Genomic DNA, 24,022 nt, shown 5'->3' on the forward strand with positions numbered 1-24,022 from the left:
CAATGTAAATGAAATTGGAGATAGTGAGCATCCTTGTCTTATCCCTGACTTTAACAGAGATTTTTCTCTTTTTTGAAGGCACTTACCATTCATGATACAGAAAAATGCCAAGCATGGGATCTAGGAGCCAACTTCTTTCTCTGTGAAGATGATGTTGTTAATATGAGAAACAGGTGAAGATGAGATATTTTGATGTTTTATCATAGAATTTTTTTTTTACTCTCACAATTACATAGGGTATTTTCTGTGCCTAAAACACTAACTCATTCATAGTTGTTTGACTCATCCCCATAACACATCACCATAGATAAATAAGTATTAACATATACTTATTTAATTATTTAGATTTGTGAAAATTTTAATACACTCACATTGCTACCTAGAAGTTAATTTTAAGATTGTTAAAGGTCTTTATTATTGCTTTATTCTTAAAAAGCTTGAAGAGGTTGGAACTAGGGTACACTTTGAGATTGTGTGGCTTACTATGGAATGTGACAGTATGCTACATTTCAAGAGTGTGTAGTTGTCTATAAAAATAAGTAAGTCTTAGCTTCTTTCTTTCTCTACAGTTTGTTAAATTTCCATTGAAATTTTCTAACATTCAGGTTTCTCTGATGTTGTCAAAGTGTCCAGGTATGAGGGATTGAATATATTGAATGAAAGAGTAGTAAAAGTCCTTTTTTTTTTTTTTAGGGCTGAAGCTGTACTTCAACATATTGCAGAACTCAATCCTTACGTTCATGTCACATCATCTTCTATTCCTTTAAATGAAACCACAGATCTCTCCTTCTTAGATAAATACCAGGTTGGTACTCTATTTTATGTTAGTTTATATATATATACATATATGTGTATATATGTAGTTGTAAGTATTATCGTAGTGTAACTAATTAAACCTAGTCTGTTGAGCAGAGCAAAAAATTTCAGGTCAAAATACTTCCTTTAGAATACCTTTCAAATGCTCCATTTTAGGGAAAGGGCCTGAGATACTGGCCATTATATCAGTCAGCTACTTTCACAGTTATGTGCGTAAAAACTACCCAAAACTCAATGGTTTATAGCAACATGTATTTATTTCTTTATCCTCCATCTGCATGTCATTTGGAGTTCAGCTGTTCTAGGCTGACCTTGAACTGTAGAGCCTGGGTTTTTCTCCATATGCCTCTCTTCTGGGACCAGGAGGCTACCAAGGACATGGTGTCATACCAATAAAAGAAGTGTAAAGGGGCAAGTCCAACTATCCAAGCACACTTCAATCTTCCATTCATGTTACTTCTATTTATATTTCATTAGTCAAAGCAAGTCACATGGTCAAGACCAAAGTTGAGCAGGAAGGTATACTCTGTTCTTATGAAGGCCATGGGCAAAGGATGATATATAAGCTGGTGATATATAATCAGTATGTAATCTGAAGGCAGAAGTAAAATATGTGGATCAACATTCAGTCTGCTTTAGTTAAGGTTAACTTTAACAACAATTCTCTTTCTCAAAATAAATAAATTTTTTAAAAAAAGAAAAAGGCTGCTTGGGTGACTCAGTCAGTTCTAAGTGTCTGACTCTTGATTTCAGCTCAGGTCGTGATCCCATGGTTCATGGTATCAAGCTGTCTGCTGACAGCATGAAGCCTGCTTGAGATTCTCTCTCTCTCTCTCTCTCTCTCTCTCTCTCTCTCTCTCATTCTCTCTCTCCCTCCCTCCCTTCCCTCCTCCCCTTCTTGTTCTCTCTCTTTCTCTCTCAAAATAAATGAATAAACTTTAAAAACAACAACATTTCCTAGCACCTTAGATGTTTCAAAAGCAACTAGGTTGACCCTGATTTTCTGTGATTAAATTATGATGTTGCCCTTTGGGGAAGAACACTCCTGTGTTTCACCTCTACTCAGTACTTTTCACACTGTGTGACCATATGTGTGTGGGTTTTTCCCCCAAACCAAGCAGTTCTCCAAACTCCTTGGACACCTTCAGTGTCCTACAGTTCAATTCAGTTTTGACACTATCTACCTGGAGAAGATAGCTTCGGATCCCACAAGTTAAGGATTCATTCCCACAAGAGCCCCTCTCTGTCCACTTTCTGATATCAATCACAAATCCAGGTTGTTACCTGTTCCTCTGAGGGCTGGCTATAAATCAGAGGTTTCCATGTCCCTCTCTTAGGGTCCAATTAATTTGTCAGAGTGGCTCACAGAACACAGGAAGACCGTTTACTTATTAGATTACTGGTTTATTATAAAAGCTGTAACAAAGGAACAGTCAGATGGAAGAGATGCATAAGGCAATGAATGGAGAAAGGGGGGCTGAGCTTCCATGCCCTTTCCAAGTATGCCATGTTCCTGGCATGAATCTGGAAGCTCTCTGAGCCCATAGTTGAGATTTTCATGAAGGCTTCATTATGGAAGCATGAATGATTAAATGATTGGCCTTTGGTGATTAAGTCAGTCTCCAGCCCCTCTCTCCCTGGAGGTCTAAGAGATAGGGCTGAAAGTTCTCACAAATCACAAGGTTCGTTCCCCTGGCAATCAGCTCCCATTCTTAGGGGACCTCAAAGTTATTTCATTAATCTAAACTCAGGTGTGGGTAAAAGAGGCTTGTTATGAATAACAAAAGACATCATTATTTAACCTTTATCACTGGAGCTATTTCAGGATCTGGGATAAAGCTAAATACATAATGAAAAATGTCTCTATAGCTCTTCTATAGGAAATTGCAAGAGTTTTTAGGAGCTATGTGTCAGGAACCTTGGATAATGACCAAAAGGTATATTTATTATTATTATGTCACACCAATTTGAAAACCAGTGTAAACTTCTGTTCTGGACTAGATAACTTGAAATCCATCTTCTACAAAGATGTGTAATAGACTTCTTACGTAGATTTATGTAATAGACTTCCTTTTATGTTTTTATTTTTTATTGAAGTATAATTAACACACAGTGTTGTGTTAATTTCAGGTATACAGTGTAATGAATGAACAGTTTTGTGCATTACTCAGTATTCACCATGATAAGTGTAGTCGCCATCTATAACCAAGCAATGTTATTAAACTATTTTAACTATATTCCCAATGCTGTATTTGTCATCTTTGTGACTTACTTATTTTGTAACTGGAGGTTTGTACCTCTTAATCCTATTTACCTATTTCACTAGTCCCTCTACCATCTCCCCTCTGGCAACCACCATTTTGTTCTCTCTGTTTAGAAGTCTGGTTTTCTTTATTTCCTTGTTAATTTGTTTTATATTCCAACTGCAAGTGAAATCATATAGTATTTTTCTTTGACTTCTTTCATTTAGCATAATACTGTGTAGGTCCATCCATGTTGTTGCAAATGGCAAGATCTTATTTTGTTTTTAGGACTGAGTAATATTCTATCACATGTAAATACTACATCTTCTTTATCCATTTATCTGTTGATGGACACTTGGGTTGCTTCCATATCTTGGTTAATATAAATAATGCTGCAGTAAACAGGAGTTCATATATTTTTTTCAAACTAGCATTTTTGTTTTCTTTGGGTAAATACTGCGTAGTGGAATTATTGGATCATATGGTATTTCTATTTTCAATTTTTGAGGAACCTCCATACTGTTTTTCACAGTGGTTGCGCCAATTTGCATTCCCACCATGCATTCCCCTGCTCTGATACAGAGCATCAGCCGTTAGATGATGACCTGAGCCAAAGTCAGATGCTTAACCGACTGAACCACCCAGGCACCCCGATTCTACCCATTTTTGACAAATATGGTGAAATACCTCGTTGTGGTTTTCATTTGCATTTCCCTGATGTTGAGTGATGTTGAGCATCTTTTCATTTGTCTGTTGGCTATCTTATGTGTTTGAAAAATGTCTGTTCAGGTCCTCTGCTCAGTTTTTGATCAGATTATTTGGGATTTTGGTGTTGCATTGTGTAAATTCTTTACAAACTTTGCATATGAGCACCTTATCAGATACATCATTTGCAAATATATTCTATTTAGTAGATTGCCTTTTCATTTTGTTGATAGTTACCTTCACTGTGCAAAAACTTTTTATTTTGTTATGGTCTCAATAATTTATTTTTGCTTTTGTTTCCCTTGCCCAAGGTGACATATCTAGAAAAATGTTGCTATGGTAAATATCGGGAGAGATTACTGCCTGTGTTCTCTTCCAGGATTTTCATGGTTTCAGGTTTCACATTTAGATCTTTATCCATTTTGAGTTTATTTTTGTGTGTGGTGTAAGAAAGTGGTCCAGTTTGATTCTTTCATATGTAGCTGTCCAGTTTTCCCAGCACCATTTGTGGAAAACTATCTTTTCCCCACCGTACATTCTTGCCTCCTTTGTTGCAGATTAATTGACCATATAAGCATGGGTTTATTTCTGGGATCTCTATTCTGTTTCATTGATCTATGTGTGTCCATACTGTTTTGACTCTACAGCTTTGTAGTATATCTTGAAATCTGGGATTGTGATACCTCTAGCTTTGTTCTTCTTTCTAAAGATTGCTTTAGCTATTTGGGGTCTTTTGTAGTTATATACAAATTTTAGTATTATTTGTTGTAGTTCTGTGAAAAATGCTGTTGGTATTTTGATAGGGATTACATTGAATCTCTAGATTGCTTTAGATAGTATGGACTTTGTAGCAATATTAATTCTTCTAATCCATGAGGATGGAATATCTTTCCATTGGTTGTATTGTGTCTTTAATTTCTTTATCAGTGTTTCAGAGTTTTGAGAGTAAAGGTATTTTACCTCCTTGGTTAATTTTATTTTTAGGTATTTTATTATTTTTGGTGCAATTGTAAATAGGATTGCTTTCTTAATTTCTCTTTCTGCTACTTTATATTGATGTATAAAAAGAGATTTCTGTATATTAATTTTGTAACCTGTAATTTTAATGAATTCATTTATCAGTTCTAGTAGTTTTTTGGGTGGAGTCTTTAAGGTTTTCTGTTTATAGTATCATGTCATCTGCAAATAGACTGCTTTACCTCTTCCTTACCAGTTTGACTGCCTTTTCTTTTTCTTGTATGATAACTGCAGCTAAGACTTCCAGTGCTATTTTGAATAAAAGTGGTAAGAGTGGGCATGCTTGACTTATTCCTGATCTTAAAGGGAGAGCTCTCAGTTTTTCACCATTGAGTAAAAAATACTAGCTGTGGGTTTTTTATATATGGCCTTTGTTATGCTTAGGTATTTTGCTTGTTAACCTACTTTGTTCAGAGTTTTCATTCACGAGTGGACATTGTACTTTGTCGGAAGCTTTTTCTTCATCTGTTGAGATTGAGATGATCATACGGTTTTTATTCTTTCTCTTGTTAATTATAATTTATAATTTTGATCAATTTATAAATAATGAACCCCACCCTTGCTTCCCTAGAATAAATCCGACTGATCATGGTAGAACGGGTTTTTTAAGGTATTGTTGAATTCAGTTTACTAATAATATTTTCTTACAGATTTTTGTATCTGTGTTTTTCAGAGATTTTGGACTGTAGTTTTGTCTTTTTATTTGTAGTGTTTTTATCTGGTTTAGAATCAGAGTAATGCTGGCCTCATAGAATGAATTTCAGTTTTCCTTCCTCTTCTATTTTTGGAATAGTTTAAGAATAGGTATTAACTCTTCTTTAAATGTTTGGTAGACTTTGCCTGTGAATCCATCTGGTCCTGGCCTTTGTTTTCTGGGAGTTTTTTGATTACTGATTTGATTTTTGATAGACTTTTTAAAAATTTTAATGTTTATTTTTGAGAGAGAGAGAGACAGAGGGCAAGCAGGGGAGGGGCAGAGAGAGAGGGAGACACAGAATCTAAAGCAAGCTTCAGGCTCTGAGCTGTCAACACAGAGTCCAATGTGAGACTTGAACCCACGAGCTAGGAGTTCATGACCAGAGCTGAAGATGGACACTTAACCGACTGAGCCACCCATGAGCCCCTGATAGACGTCTTTTAAATGAGTAGCTGAGCTCAAAATAAAATGCTCAGAGACCAAAAATAAATAGGTAGCTAAAAGAAGACGAGTGAACTATTTATTCGCTGTGGTCACTTTCACATTGGAGTTGCTGATCTCAGTAACCCCATTTCTTAGGAATTAGTGGTAACACAGAAACCGAAGATCCCAAGTAGGTTTACATGAGATAGAGAAATGGAATTGAGACCTACCCCCTTTTTGTAAAGTTAGGACCTCAGAGAACTACACCTTCAGTGAAAGGTGGATGAGAACAGTCTTTGCACCTCAGAACAAGATTGCCTGTTTTTTCTTGAGCTCTGGATGAAAAAATAATGATCTCCTCTGGGAATTCACAACCATATGCCTATTCTCACCCAGGTTTGGAGATAAACTTTATAATTCTTTGTAATCTAAAATTTCCCAAGCTGGGAACTCAAAACATAAGTAGTACTAAGCTACTGTCAATATTCTGGAATGCCAGACAGAAAGAAAACTAAACAACTACAGAGAAATCTATGTTCAACTAAGCCATAGTATATTCCAGTATATGGAGCCTCTTTGAAGATGAGTTCAGAGTACAAAATAGCAAGACAGGCAGTTCAGTGTGATGAAAGTCAATGGATATAACAAATAATAGAATTAACCTCCAGGAATTTCAGATAATAGAATTATCAGATAGGGACTAAAAAACATAGATGTTCAAATTGAATTTTAAAAGAAGGAATTAAATATACAATATGGAAATAATTAAAAAGAATCAGGCAGATGTGATAAAGAACGAGTCGAACTTTTAGAAACGAAAATATTGTCTTAAAAATTAAAACTCAGTGGATAGATACAACTAGAGCAAGAATTAGTGAATTGAAAGAGCTGAGATTACTGAGACTACAACCTTTAGAAATTAGAGTAAGTATGAAAGAGAAATTAAAAGAAATACAAGCTTAAGTGAAAAGGTTCAATTCATGAGATTAAATTTCTGAAAGAACATTAGGAAAGGGCAATATTCCAAAAAAATTATGGCTGAGAATTTGTGATGAAACACAAGTTAGATTCAGTGTATGCTAAGTCTAAGATGTGATTTTACTGTATTTACAAACTTACTAAGTCAGCCTGTTACTGTTCTTTGGTTGCTGACAGAAAACATGAGATTCCTGAGTCAGAGACTTTATTTCTCTGAGTATGGTAAGAGGTGTGAGTATTATATTTGCCTTATTTCCTCTTGCCTTTCCCCAAAACCCACTAGTGTAGTGTAGAGGACTCAGTGGATGCCTGCACATGTAATGGGCTCCTTTTGATAAGAGGAACACTGAGCTTGGAAAACCTGTGCTTTTATAGCAAACAATTAACAGGCTTGTTCTTTGTCCCAGAGGGAAACATTACCTCATTCCTCCAGCTTGCACAAAGCAAATATAATCCTGAGAAATGGTCCAAGAATAGTTAAGATCCTTGGATTCATGGCATACCCAGTTGAGACATGTATAAAAAGTAAGAGACCCATGGAGGAGAAATCAATCTTGCAGGAAGCACACCATATTCTGAGCTAGGTAAATAAGAATAAATCCACAACTGGATATTTGTAGTGAAAAAAAGTTATCCAATTCATGGAAACTACCAGCAAGGAAAACTCTGGACTGAGAGTCTAGTTCTACTTTTGCCACTTGATAGGTAGATGAATGACCTTAGGAAAGTTTTTTACCTTTATGAGTTTAAGTTACTTATGTTAAAATATGATTATAAAAACACTCTACTTATCTTAGAGGGTGATGATAAAAAGTTAAGCATTGAGAACTATAATTTGCTATTTTAAATAACAGAACTTGGTAGTTTTACTAATGACACTGTCATAAAGCAAAAGTTGTTATATTGTGCATCTGAAGTAAAAGCTAAGCCAACTAGTGTATCTCTTTAAAAATGTAATCTTTACTCCTTTAAGCTAGCATTTAATTAATATCCTGAAGACTAGGTTAGTATTCCCATGGCAAAACAGATCAAACAAAATCTCCAGCCATTTAGAGTACAAAAATACCACATATGATATTAAGGTTTGCTTCTTATGTAAATCCTATGATAGTAATTGAATTTAATATGGGCAGGTTTTCCTCTGTATATGTTATTTTTACTTTTGCTATTCCATGACTCTGAAGGTTTTAACCTTAGGATGGAATACATTGGGAAAGTATTTTTTTTTACAAGGAAAACAATGTGTTTTTAGCATAATGCAAACTGTGACATGCTTCTGACTTAGAAGTGTATTTTACCAAACTAGTTGTTTATTTTCTAATATTTAATTTCTTATATTCTTCTTAACAGTGTGTAATATTGACTGAGATCAAACTTCCGTTGCAGAAGAAGATCAATAACTTTTGCCGTTCTCGGTGCCCTCCAATTAAGGTAATAATATTACTTAATAATGACATGTAGTTAAGCAAAGAAAGAACACCTTCACTGTTAAAATTTATAGCTTTTCAGTAGGTTGTGTAAGAAGTTCTTATGTACACGAGGACAATCACAGTAATATTTTTCTCTTTAATTTTGGCATTATTCATTTCCTGTTTTTAAAACCAAGATCTAAATTTGGCTTATAGCAAATTGCCAAAACTGAGGAAGAATAAAGATGGGAATGGTAAGGATGGTAAACATTGAATTCATCATCTAACTTTAGATATGGTGTAATGGTGGTTTTCAAGAAGTTCATTGGTTCTTGCAACAAATATTCATTGAGCATCTTCTCCAAATACAATTCTAGGCACTAGGAATACATTAGTGAATAAGACATACAAATTTTCCTACTCAGGAAAATTACCATCCAGTAAGGAAGATATTTAATTAAAAAGCAAATAAATAACATAGTTTCAAGTCCTATGAAGAAAATAGCTAGGTAAAGAATATAATATCTGCATGATGTTGGGGTGGGGATCAGTGCTGGTTCTTTTAAATTGAAGGTCAGGGAACTCCTCTGAGGAGATAACGTTTGAATAGAACCCTGAATAATGAGAGAGAGCCAGCTATGGAAAGAGCATTCAAAGCATGAAGATCATCAAGTGTAGACTTGAAAGTATAAAAAAATTCGCTTGGTGTGTTTACAAACAGTAAGAAGCAAGCAAGACCAGAATGGAATTTGGGTAAAGAGGAGAGAGTAGTATGAGTAAAAGTTACCAGGGGATTATGTTCAGAGAAGTAATTAGAGGGCCATAACTTACATAACTTTGAGGATAGCTGAGTTTTAATCCCATGGGTTTTGACTTGATTTATATATACAGTGTGTGTGTGTGTGTGTGTGTGTGTGTGTCTGTGTGTCTGTGTGTCTGTGTGTGTGTGTATACATAGGAGAGAGAGAGAGAGAGCGAGAGAACACACCCAAGCAGGGGAGGAGACAGAGGGAGAGAATCTTAAGCAGACTCCATGCTCAGTACAGAACCCGACATGGGGCTTAATCTCAACAGCCATGAGATCATGACCTGAGCTGAAATCAAGAGTTGGATGCTTAACCACCTGAGTCACCCAGGCATCCCTGATCTGATTTATATTTTTATATTTTTTTTTTTTTCAACGTTTATTTATTTTTGGGACAGAGAGAGACAGAGCATGAACGGGGGAGGGGCAGAGAGAGAGCGAGACACAGAATCGGAAGCAGGCTCCAGGCTCTGAGCCATCAGCCCAGAGCCTGACGCGGGGCTCGAACTCCCGGACCGCGAGATCGTGACCTGGCTGAAGTCGGACGCTTAACCGACTGCGCCACCCAGGCGCCCCTGATTTATATTTTTAAAAGATCACTCTGGATGTGCTGTAGGGAAAATAGTCTAAAGCAGTAGTTTTCAAAGTATGGTCGAAGGATATTGAATATTCTTGAGATCTTTTCATGGGATCTGCAAAGTCAAACTATTTTCATAATATTACTAAAATGTTATTTGTTTTTTTTTACTCTGATTCTCTTCTGGGGTACAGCGGAGTTTCCAGAGTCTATCTAGATGATATGCAGTAGATATTACTGCTCTTATAGCTAATGAAATGTATGTGTGTATTCTTAACATTTTAAATGTTTCTCAGTTTTAATTTCTAACACAGCAAATACCAATAGGTATAACCCAGATAAATAGAAGTGCTTTCAGTCCTCAGTAATTTTTAAGAATGTGAAGGAATTAGGGTGCCTGGATGGCTCAGTCGGGTTAAGTGTCCAACTCTTGATTTTAGCTCAGGTCATGATCTCACAGTCATGACATTGAACCCCGTGTCAGGCTCCACGCTGAGTGTGGAGCCTACTTGGGATTCTCTCTTTCCCTCTCTGTCTGCTCCCCCCCTGCATGTGTGCATGTGTGCACTTTCTCTCAAAATAAATAAATATTTTTAAAAAAGAAGAAGAACATGAAGGAATCACAGAGCCAAACAGAAAGAAAGCCATTGAATTAATAAGAGAGTAGAGGCAACTAGGCCAATTGGAGGATAATGCAGTAATCCAGGTGTGAGATGCTGGTAATTCAAGAGAGGTAGAAATAGAAATTTTGAGAAGTTAATGAATTTGAGATATCTTCTAAAAAAATGGCTTACAACTTACAAATGGATGAATATGAGTTGTGAGGGAAAGAATGATCAAGAATGACTCCTAGATTTTTTCCAGAGTAACTGAGTCATGGTGACATTGGGAAGACCAGTAATAAGTTTAGATCAGAAAAATCATAAGTTATCCTGTGCAGTTACATACATACCATTAACTCTAACTCCTTTGTGGGGTTATTTGTTCCTTTGAAAAAAGGAAAAAATTACTTGTTCTTTTGAAATAGGCAGTAAGCCAACTATCATACTCTATTAAATAGTTGCGCTAAAAATTTTTGGATTGTGGTATTTACACTCTGTACATTTGTGCTATGGTTCACAATTTAAACAGATGAATAAGACATAGAATAGTAAAGTTAAAATCCCCGGGCATGGAAGTTTTACAAAATAATTACACTAAGTTATGAACTAAAATCTTTTATGTGATTGGTATATGTAATCCTATTTGAAAGTTGTTTTGAAGGGAAATTGTCCTCAAATTTGCAGCTTTTAAACTTAAAAAAATTTCTAAATTTCTGCTCATTTTTATATATATATCATATATGATTATATATATGATTATATATATATTTCATTTATATATTAAAAAATGCTGTCTGTACCTATTTTAATGGTAAAGGCAATACATGATCCAGTAGGAGGTAGCCTTTTATTAGCTCTCTCATTACTTCATGTAATAGGTGGTATAAATTGTTTTAATGGGCTACATTTTTATATCCAAATATGAATAGACTTTAGTTTTTGTTTAAAAAAGTATCACTTTAGGGGCTCCTGGGTGGCTCAGTCGGTTAAGCATCTGACTTCAGCTCAGGTTATGAGCTCGGGGTTTGTGAGCTTGAGCCCCACGGTCAGGCTCTGTACTGATGGCTCGGAGCCTGGAGCCTTCTTCAGACTCTGTCTCCCTCTCTCTCTGCCCTTCCCCCACTCGCACTCTGTCTCTCTGACTTTCTCAAAAATAAGTAAACATTAAAAAAAATTTTTTTAAGTATCACTTTACACAGGATCATATGTGTTACAGAATAAGAATTCTTTACTGTTAACTCAAAATGAAATTAGACACAAAAACATTTTCTTTAGAGATTCTTAGAATGGAGCATATGTGTTACAAAAATCACTTTTAATAAAGCATTAATGATTGTGGTTAAGAATATGATTTTTGGGGCACCTGGGTGGCCCAATCAGTTAAGCAGCCGACTTCAGCTTAGGTCATGATCTCGAGATTCTTGAATTTGAGCCCAGAGCTTGCTTGAGATCCTCTGTCTCCCTCTTTCTCTGCCCCTTCCCAACCCTCCCCACACCAATAAATAAATAAACATTAAAAAAAAAAAAAAAAAAAGAATCTGAGTTTTACCTTCCTTGCTTTGATGCATACTGTCAGTTCCTCAGCTCTTTTTCTATTTGTTGCCTCCATTTTCAACTTTTAGCTCTGTTCTCTTTTCCATTAACTCTACTACTGGTGAATGGATACTTCTTTTTTCTCAAATGAAAAGTAAAAATTCACTGCTCAAACCATTGAACCAAGATACTGGTTTCTTTCTTTCTTTCTTTCTTTCTTTTTTTTTTTTTTTTTTTGGCAATATTTGTTTTATTGAAGTGGTGTAGAAATGAACCTGCAATATCTCTCAGGTGTACCTGCAAAACCTAACTGAAGGTTTTTTATTGTCGTTCAACCAAAGCTTACCAAAGTTTCTAATTCTAAGATAGTGGATTTTATACAATTCCAAAATTTTTAATACTACTTAGTTTTCATCTGAATATAAATATATATACAAATTCACTAAGAGAATTTAGAGAATGTAGAAAAGTATAATGAAAAATTTACCTTTAAGCCCATCACCAGAGGTAACAGCTGTTAACATTGTACTGTATATATCCTCTATAATTCTATAAAGACGTGTGTACCTTTTTTATTTTTTTGCCACATTAGTATTATATTTATGTGCAGTTGTCTATTCTGTTTTTTCAATTAGTAATTTTTTTTTCTTTTTTTTTTTTTTTAACGTTTATTTATTTTTGAGACAGAGAGAGACAGAGCATGAACGGGGGAGGGTCAGAGAGAGGGAGACACAGAATCCGAAACAGGCTCCAGGCTCTGAGCTGTCAGCACAGAGCCCGACGCGGGGCTTGAACTCACGGACCGCGAGATCATGACCTGAGCTGAAGTCGGCCGCTCAACCGACTGAGCCACCCAGGCGCCCCTCAATTAGTAATTTTTAATAAAAACAAACTACAGCATGCAAACCTCAAATACTTATAGGTACAATTTACTTAAATTTTTTTTTTTAATTTAAATCCAAGTTAACATATAGTGTAGTAATGGTTTCAGGAGTAGAATTTAGTGAATTATCACTTATACATAACACCCAGTGCTCCTCCCAACAAGTGCCCTCCTTATTGCCAGTCACCCATTTAGCAACCCGTAGTTCTGTATATTTAAGAATCTCTTATGGTTTGCCTCCCTCCCTGTTTTTGTTTTTCCTTCCCTTCTGCTATGTTCATCTGTTTTGTTTCTTAAGTTCCACATGAGCAAAATCATATATTTGTCTTTCTCTGACTGACTTATTTCACTTAGCATAGTACTTGCTAGTTCCATCCACATTGTTGCAAATGGCAATATTTTATTCTTTTTGATCACTGAGTAATATTCCATTGTGTATATATCCTACATCTTTTTTATCCATTCATCAATTAATGAACATTTGGGCTTTTTTCATAATTTAGCTATTATCAAAAGATACCAGTTTCTTATGTACTTTGTTGGATTTTTAGGGCAAGGAAAGAATTTCTGTTATTTAAAAATCATAGAATGTACAATGATGACGTGCTGCATTTTTTAATTATATAGCACTAGATACCCAGTCTCAAATACCAATATCCTTGATTCTTGAACCACTTCACAGACAAATAATGTATTCTGTTTGTGATTCACTTTATATCCCAAAGGATAATCTTAATTATAAATAAAGTCATGAAGAGGCTTAAAATACTTGAGGTGGGGTTTTTTTCTTTATATAAATAGATAAGCTTGAACTTCTTTTCATCATTTCACAGTTTATCAGTGCAGATGTACATGGAATTTGGTCACGGTTGTTTTGTGATTTTGGTGATGAATTTGAAGTTTCAGATGCAACAGGAGAAGAGCCAAAAGAAATTTTCATTTCAAATATAACGCAAGTATGATTATATATATATATTATTGTATATGTATATGAATGTTTTTTTTAAGGTTGATGTGAATACATTTTTTTTTTTAGTTTGTTTTTTAAAAATTTTTTTTAATGTTTATTATTTTTGAGAGTGGGAGAGACAGAGCGTTGAGTGGGGTAGGGGTAGAGGGAGGGAGACACAGAATCCGAAACAAGCTCCAGGCTCTGAGCTGTCAGCACAGAGCCCGACTCAGGGCTCTAACTTACAAATCGTGAGATCATGACCTGAGCCGAATTTGGATGCTTAACTGACTAAGCCACGCAGGCACCCCGATGTGAATACATTTTTTAAAGGTGACAATAGCAAAATACTGTAATATACAATATTTTTCATTTGTCTTATAATATTTTAAGGTAATTCATGAGGGAATGTTTTGTTAATTTCTTGATCATATTATATTAAAACTAAATTTAAGTTAGAATATGAGTGTCTGAATTCCTTCTAACATTAATAATCAATAGATCAGCATTTGCTTGTGATAAATTTTAATTTTGTTCTGTGTCGTGTTCCTATTGGGCATGAAGTGTGATTCAGTGTTTACTAAACTGTGTGTATTGTGTCAGATTGTAGATGTAGTAAGTGTGTCTTAAGTCACCTGGCCCAACACAAGACTGTGGGGAGGATACACAGTTAGGTCACTATAGACAAAAGCTTTTCTAAAATTTTTTATATTTCTAAAACATTTGGAGAAGGAAAAAAAGTATTAGAATTAATTACCCTTAGATCAAAAAGTCTGAACTTTCACGTTCTCTTCAGGTAAGCTTAAGTTTTTTATTCCCTAAAAGAATTGGAGATATCATTGTGATCCAGTTTTCCTAGTTTTTTAAGTCTGAATCATTACTTTTACTTGCATTCTTTCTAATCAGTTTACATTAAAGATCAAAGAAACCAAATGTAAGGGAATGATAATAGTATTTGTGTTTCTATATTTATGCTTGATTTTTAAGCCCAGTGTAATGTTGCCTTTTCACCCCTTTTTAAGAGAAATGCATTAAAAAAATCATTCTGTGTCTCTGTGCTTACAGAATGATTTATTATTCAACCTTTAATCTTTGTGCTTGTTTTTAGTTTGTCCCTGCGAACATCATACAGTTAGAATAGAATAGGCTTCAGGAAATAGTTGGGATCTTGTATTGCATTGGTATTTTCTTTTCTTAAATAGTGTAGGCAGTATGAAGGTTATCCACAAAGAATTACAAAGTACCATAAATGTTCCCATTTAACTTATATGCAAAAGTATTTCTCTTTTTTAATAAAGTCCTTATGAATTTTATTCTTCTTGAGATATTAGTAAACCCACATTATGTTAATTTTATATACATGTTTGTGATCATAATCTTAATTCTTACCCAGATCATTAAGCCACAGGACAATTTTCAGAATCTTCACAGTTAAGAAAGAAAGGATGATAATTCTCTTTAGGTTTTATGTAGATTAAATTCTTACCACCTTACTCAACCAGTGTGTTGGATTATATGCATTAATAAGCAAATTTCTGGGCCTTGGACCTATCTCATCCATCCTCTTTGGTGAATAGGTCAGTTTCTTCCTATTTTTGTCCTGGTAAGCTGAGCTACACAATATTTTTTTATCCTTTAACATGTTGGGCAGCAAATTTTAAATTACCAGTTTTCTGGCTTTAAATCTCCATCCTTCTTGGGACACCTGGATGGCTAAGTCAGTTGAGCGTACAACCCTTGATTTTGGCTCAAGTCATGATCTCACAGTCGTGGGATTGTGAGCCCTGTGTCAGGCCCCTCACTGAGTGTGGAGACTTCTTGAGATTCTATCTCTCCCTCTGCCCCCTCAGCCACTTGAGCACTAACTTTCTCGCTCTCTCTGTGTCTCTCTAAAAATAAAATTTAAAAAAAAATTTAAGTCTCTGTCCTTTCTTGCATTTCTTTCATCTTCAAAGTTAGACTTGTCTTTTATGCACAGATTTTTTTATAACATGACTTTAAAACTTATATTTGATAACTTTGAATATTTTTTATAAGTCCAAAGAATCTGTATCTATAAAATATTTGAACTTCCATGTAGAATCTCCTTCTCCCCCAAACACAGAAATTATATTTTAAACATTCATAATAAAATAGTAAATTGATCATTATTTTGCAATAATTCTTAAAACGCTTGCTTTTACTAAGGAAGAAAAGGAATGACTTGGCATTTTGATTGTTTTGAGAATTTTATGATAACCTGGTCCATTTTGTGTGAGATTTGAAATTTGTGCAAAAAAGGAATACATGAACTTGTTTTTTTAGTAGAATTCTCTTATTTAGGCTAATCCTGGTATTGTCACCTGCCTTGAAAATCATCCTCACAAACTTGAGACAGGACAGTTTTTAATGTTTCGAGAAATTAATGGAATGACAGGGTTAAATGGATCGACAAAACAAATAACTGGTAAGTTCCTGTGTTTTATTAATTCATTTATACTTATTCATTATTCAACACGTTAATAGTTTAGACAGTATATTCAGTGTTGAGAACACTTCATCAGCTTAGACAAACATGATCTAATTCTTGGCCTCAAAACATTCAATCCAAGTGAGGACATGTTAACATTAAGCAGTGATGTAAAGCGAGTGTAAAGACAGTACAGGCATTTCTGGGAACTCTAAACATGGCAAGGAAGTCTACCCGGTTTGGGTACAGCAGCAGTGGGGACAAGTATCTTGATTAAAATTTGAAGATTGCTTTGGCTTAGGAAAATGATGAAAAGAATATTCTATGCAGAGACCAACAGTAAGAGGCAGTTTGTTCAAGAAACTAAAAGATACAATATGGCAGGGCTGGCAGTGGGAGTTGATATGGCAAAAGTCTTAAGACATTTAAGAGGAAATTTGATAATCTCATATTGTAGGTAAGCAAAGAATCCAACATGGGCAACTTATTCACTTAAGGAGTGCAGGTTTTGGAGAAAAGATGATGAGTACAGTTTAGGTTCGTTGAGTAAGGTGGCAATGAAGTATTCAGGTGGAGACATGTTTTTGTTAGTGGCTTGTATAAAAGGAATGAGTGGATGTTATTGCAGGCAAGTTTGTGGGTTTGTTGGCAAAAAGTTGAAGGAATTTGATTTTTATTTATTTATTTTTTTTGTAGACTAAGATGAGATCGTTGCCCAAAGGAGAGCAAAAGTGCCAAAGTCATAGATTTAAGGAGAGTTAAACATTTTAAAAAATAGACTATCAGGTTTAATTTAGTGCCCATTTGAAGTTGAAGATAGTGAATTTGTAGCAGTGTTAGTCTGCGTAATTTGTGATTTTTCTCCAGCCATGTTTAAAAGAGTCAAAGACAGTGCTAGACATCCTATAACTCAAAGATGGCATATTTACACTTGTTAGCCAAGAAGGTTCAGGTTTATCTTTAGGACATTTGAAAGTCTAATTATGTGATGAGTGTGTAGACTAGCAAATGGATTACTTTTTTTTTCCTTGTAATGACTATAAAATGGATCCTTAGGAGAGACAAAAATCAGTCCCTATTATGAATTCTTCATAATAACTTTGGATCTATAGTTGGTTAAGCATCTTTGATTACAAAATTACTGGATTTTGTTTCCCAGACTATATCCAGATATGTAAAATACAGGTTACATCATTAATATTAAAGAATTTGTATCTGTTTTTGTAAAAATTAACTAATCCTTTAGGATTATCATTTGTTGTTATTGTATTTGTTATCATTTGTTATTTGTTAAATCACTTAGGATTTATCATTCGTTATCTATGCAATGGGGGATTGTGATAGTTCAGAATCTTGAGGCTACAAAGTGTTCCATTTGTCTGCCTGTTCATTAACAAGTACCACATTATATTTGGTATTAATTGCATGTAATTAGTATCAACATATTATTAATGCCTTATAAAATATTCTAATATCTAGTAATAAGCATCTCATTATGATTATCCCCCTCTGAGTTTTCTTGGTAATTTTTAAGTCCTTAAGTTCACACTGGAAAAATAATCTATCTAGTTTTCCACACTTCCTCCCACCTCCAAAAAAATTTATAGTGGGATCTTCTAATTTTATAAATTAGGGAAAATTACCATCTTTATCATGATAAATCTTCAAGTTTAAATACTTATATCAGCATGTAATGGTTTTCTTATTTTTCTTTTAGTGGTATCACCATTTTCTTTTAGCATTGGTGATACTACAGAACTGGATCCTTATTTACATGGAGGCATAGCTGTCCAAGTTAAGACTCCTAAAACATTTTGCTTTGTAAGTATGTTTTTGTTTTTGGGTTTTTTTTTTTTTTTGCTTAAAATATATTTCTTTGCGGAAGAATGGCAGAAGAGAAAAAAGTAATAATACTCAGTTAACCAAACAGTTAATTTAAGGGCTGAACAGATTTTGATTTTTAATTTGTACCCACTTTGAGGGAAGTGGATCAATTTAAGGAAATAAACTAATAACAACAAAAAAATTATAGCTAGAATACCAGTGCATATAAGTATATAAGTTGTTTACTTCAGAGGATCTATACTTTTGTGAATCATCAAAGAGTTGATCATACTTCTTACTCCCTAAGATGAAAGATGAAGCTAATATATATTTGAAAGATTTAACAAGCACTGAAACTGTATATGTTTTGTTTTATTAGTCAATTATTCCACTTTAAGTGAAATTAAGTGGAATTAAAAATTAAGTCTAGCAAAAAAAAAAAAAATTAAGTCTAGCAAGAAGACAATGGGGAATGGTAGCTCTTTTATATTTCTATTAAATCAAATTAGCCCAACCTTATTTATTTTAGACCTTGAGAGAGATGCATTGCTTTTAGTGCTCTATATTTTTTGTCAAGTAATCACTTGCTTGAAGTAATAGTTTTTGTTTCTGAAGTAATAGTTTTTGTTTCTATTAAGGAACCATTGGAGAGGCAGATAAAACATCCAAAGTGCCTTATTGTGGATTTTGGCAAACCTGAGGTAAATGAACACTTTGTAGGTTTGAGAGAGGCAGCAGAGAGGGCATGGGAATTGGTACCTTTCTGTCAGGTTTTTTTAATAAAGGTTGTATTCATATATCTAGAGTTGACTCCCAAGAATTAAAAACAGGGATTTATATCATGGAAAAATTTTAAGAATAGAAAAACATTTTACTTTTATAATATGTTAGCTTTGATAATTGAAAAACTATTTCAATAATTTGTACAAAATCTTACTAAAAGATTTTCTGAACCATATAGAGTTTTATATGATACATGTTTCTTCCTAAAAAACTTGGAAGCATTTATTCTTTTGTTTTAAATCACTGAATATAATTTTGTAGCAGTGAATGCATTTGTGATAAGGAAAGAATAGTATTAACAGTTTCCAAATTTATAACTTGATGAAGAAGGATTAGGTGATTTTGATCTTATACAAATGTCTTGTTGGTGTTGTTTAGTTGATATTGCTCTGACTTTCATAGGAATAACCTACTAAAAACTGGTTATATCACCGGAGATTGAAACTTGGATCTGTTGCTTAAATATAGCTTTATGGCCTTGAAGTCAAGTTGTTTAACTTCTCGAAGGCTTAGCTTCCTCATGTGTTAAATACAGATAATAATAGTATTAATCTAATTAATTTATTATAAGAATTAAATAATTTTTAAAGTCTTAAGCACAGTGCCTGTCATATATTATGAACTCAGTAACTGTTGAACAATTTTTAATGTTCCAAATAGGCACCTTTACAGATTCACACAGCTATGCTTGCCTTGGACCAGTTCCAGGAGAGCTATAGTCGCAAGCCAAATATTGGGTAATGTTCTTCATTTGAAATAACTTTTTTTCCTTATTATAAAAACAGTATTTGGGAAATTATAATTTAAAACATTTAAACTAAATGTTTTAGTTTAGAAACTAAAGTTTAGTAACTAAAGCCCTTCATAGTTGCAACACTACTAGATACACTGAACTCTATAAACATTTATTATGACCTGGTCTTTTTTCTGGTGGGAGTGGAGAGATCAATTCCTAAAAATGGAATTATGCTCAGTAAGAATTTTTCCATTTTGAAATCTTCAAAAGCTACTTTTTAAAATAAAAAATCTGAGAATTATTGAATGATGAATCCACTATGTAACTTTTTACTTTCTGGTCTATTAAGTCAGAAGTACTGTTGCAAAAAGTATTTGCCTTGTCTATTTAAAACCATTATCCTATTTATATACTATCCTTAGGTAAACGTGATTTTTAATTAATGTATTTATGAGTCCATTACCTTCAAGTCAGGGAAGCACTTCATGCTACCTGCTGGCAAAATTCCACTTTTTTTCTTACAGATTTCTTGAATTTTAGTTTTGAATATGACTTACTGTTTATGGCAATTAAGAATATTGAAAGTGGGGTGCTTTATGTTGAATCCTAGGTGCCAGCAAGATTCAGAAGAACTCTTGAAACTAGCAACGTCTATAAGTGAAACGCTAGAAGAGAAGGTGAGAATTCAAAGTTAGGACCATCAAAAAAGGTGTAACATGATAAACATTCTATGTATTAATATTCTCTTACCTTTCAGATCCCAGTTTTGCTGCTTATTGACTCTGTGACAGTAGGCAAGTTACTTAAATTTGTTCTGCTTTAGTTTATAAATCTATAAAACAGGGTTATCCTGTCTCTGAGTGTTACTGTGAACATTAAATGATTTAATTTTGTGAAGCGCTTAGAATCTGAGTCTATGGCATATAGTAATTACTATTTTCTGCTCCTGCTATATTTTTAGTATTAGTATTATCTCTTCTGATTTACTTTGTTAACCCACTGAAACTCACTGTATAGCTGTAAGTTTTCCTATAAATCATCTTTTTCCATTATATATTCATATCTCTTAATTGCATTTTGCATATCATGTTTGGACATATCACCTAGAAAACGATTTTTTCATGTCATGGTGCCAGTGCTTGCTGGCCAGTAGTTTCATTTTAGCAGATAACAACGTTAGCAGTGTTTGTGCACTTAGTTGAAAATTTTATAGTTTTTGTTATGGTATAAAAATGAGGGGGAAGTGTGAAGTCTTAACATTAGTGGTTAAGAATAATATGATCTCATATTTTATGTGATTAAAACAAAGGAAATAACAAATGAACTGAAAACAGTGAGTCATTAACCACAAGTTAAAGACCTTTTATGTATGCGTATTTAGTGGTTACAGAAAAGTGCGAAAAGCTAGAAATAGATTGATGAAGTCTGTGATTACAAGGAATGATATGATTAGGGATTTATCAGATTTATTGAGATAAAACTTAGATATAGAAAATTTCACCCTTTTTAGATGTACAGTTATACAAAAATTTGTAGACAATTGAGCTGTGCACCATTAAAGTGTATAGTCATATATCTACCACGATAATCAAGATGTAAAACATTTCCATAAGGCCAGAAAATTTCCTCATGCCTCTTTATAATCATCTCCCTCTCCCCCAGACAAACCATAGCAACCAGAATATTTTTGCCTTTTTTTAAGAATGTCATGTAAATGGAATCATGCAATATGTAGCCTTTTGAGTCTGGATTTTTTTTACTAATTATAATGAACTTGAGTTTAATCCATGTTGCATGTTCATTCCTATTTATTGGTTGAGTAAGTAGCCCATTGTATAAGTGTACCACAGTTTTTTTTCCCTGTACCAGCTGGACATTTGGGTTTCCAATGTGGGCAATTATGAATAAAGCCCCTACAAACATATGCATACAGATTTTGGTGTGGACATAATGTTTTTATTTTTCTTGGGTAAACACGTAGTGGTGTATTACAGAGACAAATGATAGATACAGGTTTAGTTTTATAACAGACTGCCAAATTGTTTTGCAGAGTAGCTATACCATTTTGCATTTCCACCAGAAATGTATGAGATTTTGAATTGCTCTGTATTCTCTCTATAATGGTGTATTATCTATTTGTTTGACTTTAGCCATTTTAAAGTGTGTGCATTGATATCTTGTTTTGGTTTTAATTTCCATTTCATTGATCATTATGAATTTGGTATCTTTTCATTTGCTTATTTGCCACTCATATCTCTTCTTTAATAAACTGTCCTTTTAAATCTTTGTTTTTTAATTAGGTAGGTTTTCTAATTGATTGAGTTTTTTATATATTCTGGATATCAATCCTTCATAGGATACATGTTTTGCAAATATTCTCTTCTAGTCCATGGCTCATCTTTTCATTTTATTACAGTGTCTTTAAGGAGCAGAAGCTTTTAATTTTGATAAATTTCAATGTATCATTTTTTTGGTATGTGTTTTATACCTTCTTTTAAATCTAAGGTCACAGTTTCTGTCCTGTGTTTTCTTCCAGAATTTTTATAGTTTTGTGACTTCATTTTTGTATGCCATGCAAAGTATACAAGTGTAGGTCAAGTGTGCACAACTATACATTTTTAATTCATTGGACACAGTTTTATACTTTTGTGAGTTCATTTTTTCATACTTTGCCATGTATAGATCAAGATTAATTTTTTGGTATGTAGAATATCCAGTAATTCTAGCCCATTTATTGAAAAGATAATTCTTTCCTTATTCTATATTCTGGGTATTCTTTGTCAATAACTTATTGACCACATATGTGTAGGGCTGTTTCTGAACTCAATGTTTTATCTTCCATTGGTTGTTTCTGTCTTCCATTGTTTTTCACTAATATCATCCTATCTTGATTATTGTAGCTCTGTGGTAACTCTTGAAATCAAGTTTGGTCTCTAGTATATTTCTCCAAAGGAGCTCAGAATTACGTTTTTTCTGAGTTCTTACATGTTTTAAGTATTTTTGGTAGCCTCCATACTTGAAAGGCAACTTGGCTGAATATAACATTCTAGGCCTTACTTTCTTTAGTGGTATCTTACTGTTGAGAAATAATGATGCCACCTTAATTTTTTACTCTTACAAGTCTAGCCTTTTTGCCTTGTAGTTTTGTATGTTTTTTTCACCTGTAAAGTGTATAATTTTAACTGATTGTATCTCAGAGTTGATCATTCAGTCCATTTTTCCCATATTATGAGCCCATTTTAATACACAGATTCAGATTTTCTTTTATTTTTTTCCTTTTGCGGGGAGAGGATTGGTGGTGGAATGGATTCCTTTAGTATTTAGTTGAATTTCTGATTGGAGGTGAGGTTTTTTTGTTTGTTTTCCCACATCTCTCAAGTGTTTTTTAAGGATATAATTCACTCAATCAGATTTCCACTGCCTTATAATTAGTTTGGAGGAGAAATTTTCATTGGCTGAAATGTTTTGATTCTAATTTTCTGTTTACTTCTTACATTACTTTTGTATAGTAAACTGTTTTTTGTCTATTTTGGGGGCAGGATAAGAGTTTTGGGTGCTTTTTTCAGATTTGTACTTCTAAAACTCCTTGTTCCCTTAGGATACTAGAAAGGGGTTTCTTTAATGGTTGGGTTTGTTTGTTTTTGGTGGTTAGGTATTGGTGTCTTGTAGATCTCTTTGATTTCTGCCAAATCATTAATTTCCTCCCTTCTTAATTTAGCCTTCTGCGTCAAAGAATGTCGCCCTTTTTCTATTTACATCATTGCCTCCCACTGAAGTTCTTTCGCCATAGGCAGTGCTGAGATCTGCCAGATTACATACGTGTTCAGTACTTTTTGCACTTAGTGCTAGGGCTTCTGTTTTCTCAGGATGATTTTGACTGTGGTTTGTCACTGTTCTCTTTTCATTCTCTTTTCTGTGGTTACACACTTCCTGCTCTCTGTGAAGGCTTATAGCATTGTGACGTCCAGAAGTAGTTTTGTTGGAGTTTGGTACTTATTTTTCTATTTACAGGTAATTTGAAGTTTATAATACTCTGTTTTCTAGTGATCCTGAAACCCTGCCACTGGTTTATTTCTCTTCTTTTGGATATGTATCTGTTTTTAGAGATTGTTTAGGCAAATTTAGATTTGAGCTATTTATCCTAGGGCAACCAAAAATTCCCCAGATTTGAGTGTTTCTTTTTTTTTTTTAAATATTTATCTTAAAAATTCTTTAATTTGACAATGCAAAAAATGTTCACTATGTTCATAGATTTTAACTGTTCTAAACTGTTTAGAACTGTTTAGAACTGTTTAACTGTTCTAAACTTGGTTTCCATAGAAACCATTTGAAAATATTTTAACTTAAATAAATGCTAGAAACTGTGTTCCTTTGTCATATTTCGTATCTATATTATTTTCTTCAGTTAACTTCAGTCCAGTGAATGACATTTTCCATTTTAAATTCCTATTTCATAGTGAACTTAACATTTCCAAATTTGAACTCACAAACATATTTCCCCTTCTTTTTCCAATAACTCCTCATATTTTCTAGTCTGTATCAAAATTTGTCAGAGTATCTTTGTTCAAAATTCGGAGCTACTCCCACTCATTC

At 33.8% G+C, this 24,022-nt stretch overlaps 1 protein-coding gene across 2 annotated transcripts in view; it reads left to right on the top strand.

Annotated features, from left to right (window-relative positions):
• The window catches only part of UBA6 (ubiquitin like modifier activating enzyme 6), a 90,117-nt gene that overhangs the window by 32,128 nt on the left and 33,967 nt on the right, over positions 1 to 24,022 (top strand). For both annotated transcript variants that reach the window (XM_047855664.1, XM_047855665.1), the window contains 9 exons: positions 79 to 173; positions 694 to 805; positions 8,230 to 8,310; positions 13,522 to 13,644; positions 15,960 to 16,083; positions 17,804 to 17,907; positions 18,549 to 18,611; positions 19,354 to 19,430; positions 20,040 to 20,106. In XM_047855664.1, coding sequence (XP_047711620.1) covers positions 79 to 173; positions 694 to 805; positions 8,230 to 8,310; positions 13,522 to 13,644; positions 15,960 to 16,083; positions 17,804 to 17,907; positions 18,549 to 18,611; positions 19,354 to 19,430; positions 20,040 to 20,106 — 846 coding nt within the window. The remainder of the gene's footprint in view (positions 1 to 78; positions 174 to 693; positions 806 to 8,229; positions 8,311 to 13,521; positions 13,645 to 15,959; positions 16,084 to 17,803; positions 17,908 to 18,548; positions 18,612 to 19,353; positions 19,431 to 20,039; positions 20,107 to 24,022) is intronic.

Source organism: Prionailurus viverrinus, chromosome B1 (assembly GCF_022837055.1).
Source record: "Prionailurus viverrinus isolate Anna chromosome B1, UM_Priviv_1.0, whole genome shotgun sequence".
NCBI lineage: Eukaryota > Metazoa > Chordata > Mammalia > Carnivora > Felidae > Prionailurus > Prionailurus viverrinus.